The 12,733-nt window shown below is 33.9% G+C and overlaps 3 protein-coding genes across 12 annotated transcripts in view; 1 reads left to right on the top strand and 2 right to left on the bottom strand.

Annotated features, from left to right (window-relative positions):
* The window catches only part of Cno (adherens junction formation factor afadin), a 37,333-nt gene extending 33,536 nt beyond the window's left edge, over positions 1–3,797 (top strand). For all 10 annotated transcript variants that reach the window (XM_070670173.1, XM_070670180.1, XM_070670154.1 and 7 more), the window contains one exon: positions 49–3,797. In XM_070670173.1, coding sequence (XP_070526274.1) covers positions 49–307 — 259 coding nt within the window. In that variant the 3' untranslated portion in view covers positions 308–3,797. The remainder of the gene's footprint in view (positions 1–48) is intronic.
* A 254-nt stretch (positions 3,798–4,051) lies between these two features.
* On the bottom strand, positions 4,052–10,900 carry LOC139110538 (uncharacterized). Its single transcript, XM_070670371.1, has 5 exons — positions 10,513–10,900; positions 9,504–9,728; positions 8,374–8,523; positions 8,053–8,272; positions 4,052–7,960 (listed from the first exon to the last, which is right to left on the bottom strand). Exons 1-5 carry the CDS (start codon positions 10,867–10,869, stop codon positions 7,644–7,646), a joined length of 1,269 nt encoding a protein of 422 aa, XP_070526472.1. The 5' UTR covers positions 10,870–10,900; the 3' UTR covers positions 4,052–7,643.
* Positions 10,901–11,500: 600 nt separating this feature from the next.
* Positions 11,501–12,730, bottom strand: Rpl31 (ribosomal protein L31). Its single transcript, XM_070670467.1, has 3 exons — positions 12,609–12,730; positions 11,964–12,191; positions 11,501–11,685 (listed from the first exon to the last, which is right to left on the bottom strand). The coding sequence occupies exons 2-3, from the start codon at positions 12,182–12,184 to the stop codon at positions 11,535–11,537; spliced, it is 372 nt and encodes a 123-aa protein (XP_070526568.1). The 5' UTR covers positions 12,185–12,191; positions 12,609–12,730; the 3' UTR covers positions 11,501–11,534.
* Between the last annotated feature and the right edge of the window lie 3 nt (positions 12,731–12,733).

Raw genomic sequence — 12,733 nt, forward strand, 5'->3', positions numbered from 1 at the left:
GCAAGTCTTTTGGCACAAATATACGAAACAATTAATCAATCATTTTAGGGATCCAAGACAAAAACGATTAGCAGAGAAACAGAAACAGCAGCAGAATTCGCAGATTGGCGCGGTGCCGGAGAAACTTAGCTTCAAAGAGAAAATGAAAATGTTTGCAATGGAGACCGGCGAGGACGGCACACCACGGGATAAAGTAAAAATTTCACGCGCCCAGCGTGAAATCGATAACATTAGTAGCCCGCTTAATTCCAACAATAATAATAATACCACCAACAGTGGCAGTAATACCAATAATAATAGGACCTAAACGTTGCATTCTTATTTTCAAGCTTTAGTAATTAAGATAGAGCAAATATTTTTCGAAATATTTTAAGCCGTTTGGAGGAAAATCACGATTATTATCTGCATAATTGAAGGAGCACGATATTAACATGAAAATGAAAGAATCTTTTCCAAAATTACGTAAATAAATCAAAAGACAGTATTGTCACACTGCTAACATATACAATAATATATTTATACTTAAATTTTGATAACGACAATTGTCAATTTTATAAAAATAGTAATTTAATTGAGCACGTTAACAGAAGAAAGTTTACACACCTTACATTTATATTCTTTTTATTCAAAAAATTATGTCGCATGCAATAATCAAGATTGCCGAATTTATGCCTTATTTTTCCTCCGAACGCCCTAGATACTTTGCATTTTTTTATCAAATAAAGAAAGGGACTTACAGAAATATGTATATCATGCATAGTTGTAGTTTCACAAGTGATTCATTAATTAATTTTATTACTCGTAATACCACGAAGACTATTTTGCATTCAGACTGAATCCAATTAGCCAGCGACGATTTTCCACACACCGTTGAAGTACAAACGGAATTTTGTATAGTTCTTTGACCAAAAATGTTGTGTATTCTGCGAAGAAAAGGACCAATAATGACGTAACATTGCAGATGGCTCGTCGTGACGAGAAAGGAAACTGTCCGGCCATTCTCGTACGCGATGCACACCAATATTCCTGAATACTTCCGGACCAACATAATCTTATTATAAAGTAACTGATATAATCTGCCGAGACTAGTACAGTATAGAATAAAGGCTCGCGAATAGATTAAATAAGCTGAAAGGCGGATTGTTTTGCGAGAGTAGCTCGCGAATGTACATAATGGAGCGACAAACAGTAGGCCGGGCATGATTATCATGTTAGTTTTATATTTATCTCTCGGTAGTGGAAGATTCTATATATAAATATATATTTAAATTGTACCACTATATTAATTTACACATTTATGCCATTATGCACTTAACAAAGTACGACAAAGTAGCTTTGGTAGATAGAAAATAGAACGGAAAATAGAAAAAGAGATCAGAACATGTTCGCGCGAGCGAAAACGTATGTGTGCGTGTGTATATGCGTATAAATGAGAAAGGGCACGAATCTAACGAAAGGTTTATATTTATATATAACGCGTATCAGACGTATAGACAAACGGCACTAGTTTAGCTCTCGTGTTAAACTCTATTTCGCGTAGAGTTTAAACGAGAATTCTATCTCTCATAGAATTTGAATGACGACCCTACCATTCCGTAGAACTCTGACGAAAGCTCTACTTGTACAGAGCATAGAATAAACGTATTACGCGATATGAATAATGCAACCATGATGTAAGATTCCTATTTTGGGAACATTTTCATGCGTTCCATTAACAAATTTTAAAACTAAAATCTTACGTAATGCACTATCGATGTTTTATTAAATTTAGATGTCGATAAATCAAATTCAGTTCTTGCTACTTTTTCAAGTATAATTAAGAATTGTTTTTTCATTGTTTCATTATTGGTACTTAAAAAGAATTGTTTTCGTTTTAATGAAGCTTGTTTTTATAAAAGCAAGAGAATAATTCTTCTGTTGAGCGCAACCTAATCTCAACGTTAAGTGATAAATCAAATTGTTATCGTTGAGCGCAAAATTTGCTCGAAATGTTTCTTCGCGTAATTCTAAAATTTTTAAGTTTAATTGTATTCGACTTTTTCGTACCTCAAGTATTTGCGAATGTAGAAGCAGTATTCCAAAAAATAAAATAAAATAAAAAAAAAAGAGAACTTAGAGATATAACGTGAAGAACAACGTGTAGCAATATTAGGATGTAAAGAACAACTTGTGTAGTAACTGTACAAACAATCGTTGAATATGTTTGTTAATTAATCTTGCGCGATAGAAATCGTCACGCGAGTTGGCTCGATTGACGCTGGAGAAGTGTTTCGCGTTCCACTCAGTGCTTCGATTATATGTATTTAAATTGTGCGACATTCCTTACCGTCCAGTCTGTGTTCTGTGTTACAACAAGATAAAATTATCTGCTTTCACGTTTCAACAGTATTCTCGAGAACTTCGAATATGTTTTGAGTATTATTTGCGATAATAATTTTGTTTCCGGCGATATTCTTTTTGCAGCTCGCGAAATATTGTCTTTCGGCACGGAGATAGAAAGAATGAAAGAGAATGCATGCACAGAATGCAATATTAACATTGCATAATTAACAATACAATATTAAGACAGATCAATACTAATATCCTCGCTTCCAACAGAAATCATTTGCGTCTCGGTTCTCATTGTACATTTTGTTAACTTGCCTGTTCAACTATGCTTGAAAAACGCGAGAGTCACGCTGCGGTATGGAATATTTATATAATGAATTAACGATTTTTTTTCTTTTTCAAATAAATAAGTAATCGGTGCTCTTGCAACAATACAACACTCGTGAAAATATTTTATTTTAATAAAATGTTTAACTATCTTGGAATAAAAACTCTGCGATTAATCTCCAGCGACTTCAGCTTTTAAACAGAGAAAATCCGAAATGTGCTTTTGTCTTATCTGTTCTTATATATAACATATAATTTTTCTTCCGCGGCTTCTGTCAAGATTCATATTTCAGACTTTATCATTCCTTCACTTGGGAACGATAGTGATAATCCTGAGCAGCTTGTTACACACAGTCGTGCGACGAATTTTTGCTCGTGATCACAACGAATTTCCGCTTTCGAGCCGTATACGCCGATTGTACAAATAATGGTCACGCGAGTGAAATTCCGTCGTCCGTAGTCTTAATTTCTTTAGTTTTAATCAGCCATATTGTAGATCAAGATTGACGTTATTAGAAAGAAACATTCGAACGTATTCATTGAAATAAAGTTTAAATTCGATGTTAATCAAATATACATATATTAATAGATAAAAAAAAAATTAGAGGGAGAGAAGAGTCGCTATTAAACATGCAGCATGGATAAGATGTGTTCTTTTCCGAATACATAATTTCAGTAAATTTACCCTTTTTTTTATTTCTGTGATTTCAATCTTTTAAAAAGTCTCACGCGATATACGAATTTTGCTCCCGAATGGAGACTCAGCGACCAAAAATCTTCTGGAAATGATACATCTTGTTCACGTGGTGCATTTGATGTCAACTTGTAAAACCGAGATCTCCCTTATTGTTGTGTATAGCGAGCGTATATATTTGCACTATATTTTGTAAAACTATTTTCGTAAACTCGTAGAAAAGAAAAGAGAAGAGCGGTGATAACGGTCGGTTGATCAATCGTCAAGAGCGAATCAACACGTCAGGGGAACGTTATTAATATTACTATATTTTACTTATATAGTACCGATTGTAATTTCGCAAAGTACAGTCTATTTTTTAATTATTGTATCATGTAATATTATTATTAGCGAAATACGATATTTGACGGAAAATATATGTCTGTATTCAACGCTCGATGCTTCCGTTTCTGGCTCATATGTCTTAATTATTTATTTATCTATTTACGGAACATGTTAGATATCATCAGAACGCGTTTCTTTTCTCTTGACCGAATAAAAGTCTCGTAATATCACGAGAAAGTTATTGAATATTCATACGGGGTTAAACGAGATTATTTTTAATTTCGACGTGTTTTGTTCGCTTTAAAAGTATTCTGCTTTCGTGGGAGAATGTCAAAGGTACAGGGTCCATTTTTTGCGAGAACCTTTTGCAAATGAAGAGACGATTTCATTAACATTTATTGTTACAAAATACGTCGCAATGCATTTAATTCATTTTGTTAAGGCTGTGCCCTGCGTTTTTAACAATAACGATTACATTAACGTCGTTCCACTTTAAATTCTGATACTTTTATTTCTACATATGTAAAGCAATTAGTAAGAATAGGAAAATAAATGGAATTTTTATTAAAGGAGTAACGTTACCAAAGCTAATAATAAATTACGTAAGCTTTCGGCAAATCGGATAGACTATCATTAAAGTTTACACATAAAAAAATATATTTTAACAAATGATAATAGTATATAAAATTTTCTTGATATAACTGCCTGACTTACATTTTAACGGTGAAGTTTTTATCAGACTCATCATGTATATACGTATAGTATAAGTTTCATACCTTCATTATACTATAATAAAATTCGATAACAGATCAAGTTGATCACAAATAAATTTCCTAACAACAGAAACATATTTTAAGTGTATTTATCAAAGTATCTAATTTTAAAAATCAAGAATAGTTCAAGAATTATTATTATTTTTTTCTTCAATAAAAACCTGTCGAGTAAAAGAGTCTTAAATTAGTTAAAAAATCTGTCGTTTAAATTAAAGTCTACGGATATTTCGTACGTAGACCGGCTTTCAAATCATCATCATCACACACACGCACACGTGCACACAAACCACCCCCAATGAAACGACGTTTCAGTATCGATTGTCAACAGGCGAGTATACACTTTAAATTCTTTAAAATACTCCACTCGTAAGTACTTGTTAACAGCTTGCATGCACTGCATATGGAAAAAAAAATACATTCAAAAGCGAGGAACAGGCATATCGACTCCATTGATCTCTAGGTAATCGTAATTTGATTTAATATTCTTAGATTAATGAAAGCCTCTTAATTATCACAACGACCGGTTGTTATTTAACCCTGTGCACTATAATAAATATTATATCGACATTATGGAACATGCGCTTTTATGCCATGAGCTTGGGCGATTTCACATTAAATTACGCGAAGTGCAATTAAACTAATTGAGTATTTCAATTAATTAACGATTGTATCGTTTCATATAGCATCACATAAGATTCTACAGAAGCGAGAATCTATTATAAAGAGACACAAAACGTGGTCTCTTTACAAGTCTCTTACAGCTTATCATTTTACATTACGTATTATTTCAAATATTTGAAAAAGCGAGGTACTTGCTAGTCGGTCGACTATGAGCGAAAAATAACTTTTCTTCTCTCTATAACAATCTATGAAAAATAATTTTTGCTTAGTAACATTATATACCCTTTAATATAAATATTAAATCTATCTTTCCAGTGAATCAAAGGCTAAGGGTCGAATGGCAAAAATCGCTATAAACTTGCTTTTACTACAACTGCCGGTAATAATCGCAATAACTTGCGTACCTGAGAAATCTTTCTATAATAATCGATATTATTTCGTTAACAATTTCGTCGTACGCGTAAATCGGGTGCCATATATACATACGTAAACTAAAAAACAGATATGGTATTTGCTGCGACGACCGCGATCAGCGTTCGTATATAGATTCTAGAGTGGTGCGCGTCGAGCCGCGGCAAATGCCGTATCTGCCATTCAGTTTACATCTAATTTAACGCTGCAACAACATTCGAAAAAGCAACTACTATATCGATCTAAAATTTTTCCTAATAACTGTGTTAATATTTCCGTTCGCTGTATTTTTCGTATTACAAGAATAATTAGGAAATTGATTTAATCTCGCATCGTACTTTACGATAAATCATTGTCATCGACAAGGCGAAACGTAAAGTACTGATGTAACCGCTCAGCTAGTCATCTCTCTATGATAATGATTATCAAACAGTCTGGCAGATTTCGAACGTAGTGTACGTATTTGTGTTTGTCTTATGTTGAAAGCGAAGGATTCGTAATATATTCGCTTTCAAACGAAAGTTTTCAAACGAAACGCCTATCTCAATTAAAGACTTCGTTATGTTCAATTTGTCCTAAAACGATTAAATATACTTAATTCCATTTTCGTCGAGACTCAATAAATTGTCTTGTTAAATTAAAACAATGCTAAGCTACTTAAAAAATTTATATTCATATCTAACATTTAACGTTAAATGCAAGGTATGAATGTACAATGTATATCGTGCTGAATAGCTTTTTTCTTTTAATTCTAATTTTAAATTTATCGTATGAAATTAAATCTCACAAAATCTCCTTTCCGGGTTCTTTCATCGAATATTATTTAGGATTAAGTATCGCATATTTTATCCGCCTCTAATAGGATTATAATATCCCACAAATATTTCTAACGTTAACGTACAACGCACTGATTGTAGTCTCTCTTGTTTTTGCTCAATATTTCCTTTCGATTTTGATTATTTTCCTAAATCCATCTCTGAAAACACCATAATCTTTGCTACTTGATAGGAACAATCTTTTGTCGATAAAACCGCTAAAAAACTCAATCCCCATTTATTAACTGTTGATTTCCTTTAGTTTTAACAGGACGGAAAAGTGTGTGCAAAATATCATGTCTCGTCGCTAGGCAATTCGTTAATTAGACTTTTTAAATATATTTTACATAGGCGTATAACTAGGCGTTTTTTGAACGAGTGCTCAAAACTCTAAACTGTCGTACAAAATATATATAGCTTTTACTTTACTATTCACATACGTGATATGCAACGAATAGTCAAATTTAAACTTAGAAAAACTTGAAAATAAATTAAATTCTTTTTTATGTATAACTTGTTTCAAACTGGAAATAAGAATAGCTATTCTAAATTTGAGCTTCTATTTATTACAAAACAGTAACGTGACTTTTAAAAAAATAATTTCCTCTTATAATGCATACGAAAAAGAAACTTTATCAAGAGAAAATAAGGAACTTTATACTTTAATATTGATCTTGTTATTTTAATGTTCTCTTGAAATATTTCTTTAATTCTTTCTTTAATTTCTTTAATTTTTTATTTAAAGTTATCTGTTTTTTATGCTCTTCTATATTATCAATTAATTTTTTATTTTTATGAAAGATTCATAAACAAACGAAAAATCACGCCACTGTCAGTAATTAAATCGCAGATTGCACTGCTCAATTTAATTATTACACATTATTAGCTATCACGACGAAGCTCGGTATATCTTTGATTATCACTGCTTTTACAAGCGGTAGTTGAAACCTGGCAGTAAAACCTAATGACCGACATTTCTGTAGAAAATTATTAACTGTAGTCGAGTTGAGATAAAATTGTAGGACTAGAGCAAAAATAACGTTGCAAAACCTTAAAATATTTAATCAATTATTAAGTTTATGGTACTAATTGAGCTAGTGCACATCGAATTGAGCTAGTGCACATGTTTTCAGCTATCTTTCAGAAAGCTTTTTAAAAGATACACGTCAACGTATTAATAAAAAACTTTTGAGAATATTTTATTTTTCCGATAGAAATTTCGGTCATCGTGTTTCGTGTGTTCGAAGTCTTTGATTCACAGCACGCGAAGGGTCGGTCTTTCTTTTTTTCTCTTCAGCGTCCGGCCCATCGCGCGCAAATACAGAGAAGGCATTTCGCACGACCGTGGTATTATTGGCCGGAGCTGATGGACATAGTATCACTGGCGGTGGACGCGTTATCTGACAACAAAGGTGGTAACGGTGCTGACGACGATGGTGGCGTCGATCTTAACAACTCGTACTGTCCTCGCGCTACCCGCACAGAGGGTGGTGACATAACTATGTTCATATTCTCGGGTAACGGTGGAAACACATTATTTTGAAAATGACCGGATACATTACCCACCGGCTCATAGTTCGCTACCACGATGACTTTGCCGCTTCTGCTACAAGCTTTGCCAACTCCAAAATACCGGCTTCTCGCCCAGATCAACTGGGTAAAGTGACCTAGAAGGATTCCTTTTTATATAATCCATTCTTTGAATTATTAAGTTGTAAAAAAACAATTGCACTTCTGAATTATCCTCTTTTTTTTTTACCTGCGTTTACATTAGCGTGAAGAATGTCAGGTTCTTTAAGAAAGTCATATTGTTTCACGGCAGAGTACCAGTAGGATGCAACTTCCTGTCCGGTGACATCCCCGGGTACCCCGCCACCGGGACGACAATAAAGATTGTGGCCTACGTTCCGATCGTTTCTATAGTAGAACGTGTTCGTGTGCGCTAGATGATTAGCCCATGATTGAGCGTACTCGCACAACTGCAATATCAAAGCAGTAATAAATGTATAAATATCACATTCAAATTTGCTGCATGTCTCTGAATCATTTTCCATGCCCTTTATTATTCTTGATTTACTACCTGGGGTGACATGGTCAACGGAGGTGCGTTGTGCCGTTGCCGATAAACGTTGTGCCAGCAAAGGCACTCGGTGATGAATTCGCTATCGCGCCAGTCGGTCTGCAAGTCGTTTCTATCGTGCGTGATACTCATCGGTCGGTTGCTGAGTATCTGTAACAAAATTCCTTTTAATACGCGCGAGGCCACGCAATTATTCCATCTACGATCTATGCGATATGCTGCACGCGATATTGTACAACTCCGTCTTTAAATTTTACTTTAAGACGACCGTCTTCAAACCTCTAAATAACGGAGTCTACGTATCTCTTTAAATTGACATATAAAACTGTTAATTCTTTAAGATAACTTTTACAGAACTCGGAATTTTTTTTATCTCTTAAACTCTCGGAATCTTACATTCTTAAACTTGCAATCTAAGGCTTAGATCCTTAGATTCTAAGCGGATCCGACGGTTTATAACTCTTAGATTTATCTAGTTTGAAATTTACAGATGTTCGGATTTTTCTTTTTTAATTTTTTAGTTTCTTTTTTTTATTATTCAATTACTACACTTTCAATTTTTTTTAATGCTTTTAAAAGACGCTGTAGTACTCAGTCTTCAAACTCAGAGTTTTATGTCTTCTCAGATCTGTGACTATAAAAGAAGCTTTGCTTCGTAAATAAAAAATAACTATATGCAAATATGATGCAAAATCAAAAGATCGAAGATCTTAACAGATCAAAGATGCGGTTTTCCAATTGCATTTAGCGGCAGAATCGTATAAAGGAACCGAGATAACGATACGCCGCTCCTGACTTTAAAGTATCGACCCAAGTACTTTGCGCGCGTGCTCCTTTGCACTTTTGATTTCGTATTTCATTTCGAAAACAGTCACACATCGGATAAGCCAAGGACAAGACGGAAATTATATTCCGCGAACTTGAGACGGAATCCCGTTAGCAGCGTTTGTCTTTGGCCTTTTACCTAAATTTTTTAAATAAAAACGGATTTTTACTATTACTTGCATTGGCTTTATTTCACAATTGTTTAAAAATTAACACAGCAATTAGATCATTTGACATTAAAGCACGATAATTTTTCACGATGATACGCTTTGCGTCTGAACGTATTTGTGATTTCTATTATTTACCTTCTTCAGAAGTTGCGGCCGATTGTCCAATGGTCCACTCTCCTCGTAATTTACCGAAGTCGACTTAGGTACGACAGGATCGGTAATTCGCTCCGCCTTGTACAATTTGCTCTGTTCCACTCTCTTCCTGAGGTTCTCCAGAGCCTCTGCCTCCTCGCGTTTCCTCGAAGGCGGCCAGTTCGCGCTCGAGGTGTGAATCATGCTGATTCCGGCACATGGTGAATCCTGACGAATATCAATTAAATAATTAAAAACGATTTTTATACAGTCACTATTCACTATATTTAAAGTGCATGAATTCTTTTAAGTTTTGAGGATACAGATTTAGAGCCTTTAAGGAATTTTTCGCTTTCTACTAAAGAGAACACCGAAGTTTAAAAGATGTACGGAATATTATATAAATTTACATTAAGAAATCCAATACGGGTATCTGTCTAATTGTTGAATAAAAAATTAATAAAGTAATAAATATTAATAATTTAAGGAATTTATAAATTAATAAATATTGCGTATATAAATTAACACTTGCGCGGTATACATATATAAATAAAACTATTAATGGAACAAATCATCAAAGAGAATAAATAAAAATTTATGTAATCTTGTGTAATACGCGGCGTTGTAATATATATAATCCAAAACGATACCTTATCAGTTAAAAAATGTTGATGTACACGACATATAAAATGCTTCTTCGTATTTCTTTTTAAGATTGTCAAATTTTTAAATAAAAAAAGAATTAAAAAAAAAGGATAAAAACATATGTTTCGGAAAGACTTTCTGTTTTTTCAAGACATTATCTTTGGATCTTAAGCTTTGCGAATCCTCAGCATCCCATGGCTCTCCTTCTGAACATTAATCATTCATGTATCTCGAGATCTCGCGTCGCTTGAGCTCGTGCACCATGGTTCTTGCACGAAGGAGCTTTCCAGGACCGTTAAACTCTTCCCCGAGGCAAGTGAACGATCGTGGACAGCCACGATCCTGTGGGAGACAGTAGAGCACCAACCTTGGAGTGATTGCTATTGGAAAAATTGAAATCCAGATGTGCGGCCTGGCTGAGCAATCGTCGGCTAGCGGGGCACCGGTTACGATTTATCGCCTCCTTCTGCATCGCGTATTCGATGAAGTAACTCTCGTACTCGGGCGCGTTGTCACGCTGCGGTAGGAGTCCCGCGGTCTCCTCCGCACTCTCCGCAGTGCCATACGTGCGGCTCATCTGGCGCAGCTCCATCGCGGGCAGCTCGCCTCGCACCACAACCGTGCCGGACCAGGCGCATACTGATTGAACTTGGTCGCGCAAAACCGCGATACCGCACACTGCGGACGTACGTATGCGCGCCAAGTTCGCTGCGCACGCGGCCATCCGATCTGCGAAATTCTGTCAGAGATGTTGATACACAGGTCGTCTAGTGACTGACAGATCACGTAAGTGTTACATTTCGTATATTCACAGTGTCATTAATGATAAAACGTTATTAAGAATTAAATCGAGGAATCTGGTTGTACAGTTAGCTGTAGTGCAAAGTTTAGATTAACTTTTTTTTCTTCGAATAAAAATAATGAAACGGGAAATGCATAATTAAGCTCATTTTTCATTATCGTTGGTGACATTAAAATTAAAATTTTTTTTTTTGTTAAAATATGAGATAGAAATACGAGATCTGCCAATAAAAAAAGGGTAATAAAATATTGATAAAACCGTAATATTATAATTTTAATAAATTATAATAATACCTTATCAATATATAATAATCCGCTAGAATTAATAATTTGATAATTATGATATGTAAAATGTATTTAATAATTTAATATTTAAAAATTATTCATATATTGCTAGATATTTTTTTATCTCGGAAAGTATTACACTCTATTTCGTTAAAAGTAAAACTGAAAAATAAATTTATAAAAAATTAAAATAAAATGTACATTTTATTGTTATTCAGGATATATGGATTTGGTATCGAAAGTATGTAATGGGAAGAATACCTTACGTGTTCATTTCATTGTTATTTATTATATAGAAATACATTAATCTTGGCTAGCATCCACATTCTCAGTTTGAAGTCCCTTGAATGTTGAAACAGGAATATATGTGACAAGGGTGTACAGTTTATTTGCTGAATCTTCATCATCATTCCTTCTTCTGCTCAGTCGTACACGAACTCTAAAGGGAACATTTCTAAAAAAAAAAAAAAAAAAAAAAAAAAGAGCAAATTAATATATAATATATACCCAAGTTTGTTTTAAATAAATAGTATACAAATCCAAACTGACAAATCTTATTTTAATTTAATAATAATTATTTTAATAATAATAAAATTTAATGATAATTTAATAATAAATTTAATAATAAAATGTAATAATAATTACAAATTATTTGTACAATTATAATTAATAATTCCATTTAAGAATAAAAGTTTAAAGCTTTTAATCATTGCATTTTTATTAAAAATATACCTGATGCCTTTCGACCACAGTTGCTTGTTGAGACGCGTATCTATTCTGACATCGGGTGTACCCATCTGTTTCTCTGCAAACTTTCTGATCTCCTTGATAGCTCGCGGAGCTCGTTTCTTAAATCCAACGCCATGAAGACGTTTGTGAAGATTCACAGTGTATTCGCGAGTCACCACCTCGTTGATGGCACTCTTGCCCTTCTTCTCAGAACTTTTGGCCATCTTTTACCTAAAATTAGGAAAATATATCACTGAGATGAATATTTCTCTTTTTTCGTTCTTCATAAAAAGTAAAACAAAAATGTTTCAAAGAATTTGTAACGTCAAATCCATCATAGCCATAATGACATTTATTTTTCTTCTGTTTTAATGTGCATCCATCTATTTACAGATATACGACACAATCTCCTGTTATTGTACAATTGAATGCTTATGTATTCATATAACGACACTCAGGAGAGTAAGGTTAAGGAAAATCTCGAGCCAAAGCAAAAATATTTTTAATTAAACAGAATAAAATCCATATATTACACAACGACGGAAACTTATTAGAATTTACCGAATAATTTTTTACTCAATCTGAATTTGCGCAAACGGTACGTAAAAAGATGTTCAAGGATTACAAGCCACGATGAACGACAATTACCTCCTCGCTATGCGATCAAATACGGAAAGAGAAACAGAGAACACTCCTTTTTACCGGTGTTCTTAAAACTATTCGAGCCTGTGTTAATGCCCGAACGTGTGCTTATGCCGCGTGCATAAGAGTCG

The sequence above is a fragment of the Cardiocondyla obscurior genome, linkage group LG02, assembly GCF_019399895.1.
Source record: "Cardiocondyla obscurior isolate alpha-2009 linkage group LG02, Cobs3.1, whole genome shotgun sequence".
NCBI lineage: Eukaryota > Metazoa > Arthropoda > Insecta > Hymenoptera > Formicidae > Cardiocondyla > Cardiocondyla obscurior.

Coding starts and splice junctions, on each gene's coding strand:
- LOC139110538 (XM_070670371.1), bottom strand. CDS start 10,869: ATGGCCGCGTGCGCAGCGAACTTGGCGCGCATACGTACGTCCGCAGTG. Junction 9,729..10,512: donor CCAATAGCAATCACTCCAAG/GTTGGTGCTCTA, acceptor GATATTCGTCAG/GATTCACCATGTGCCGGAAT. Junction 8,524..9,503: donor GGCCGCAACTTCTGAAGAAG/GTAAATAATAGA, acceptor ATTTTGTTACAG/ATACTCAGCAACCGACCGAT.
- Rpl31 (XM_070670467.1), bottom strand. CDS start 12,184: ATGGCCAAAAGTTCTGAGAAGAAGGGCAAGAGTGCCATCAACGAGGTG. Junction 11,686..11,963: donor CTGTGGTCGAAAGGCATCAG/GTATATTTTTAA, acceptor TTTTTTTTTTAG/AAATGTTCCCTTTAGAGTTC.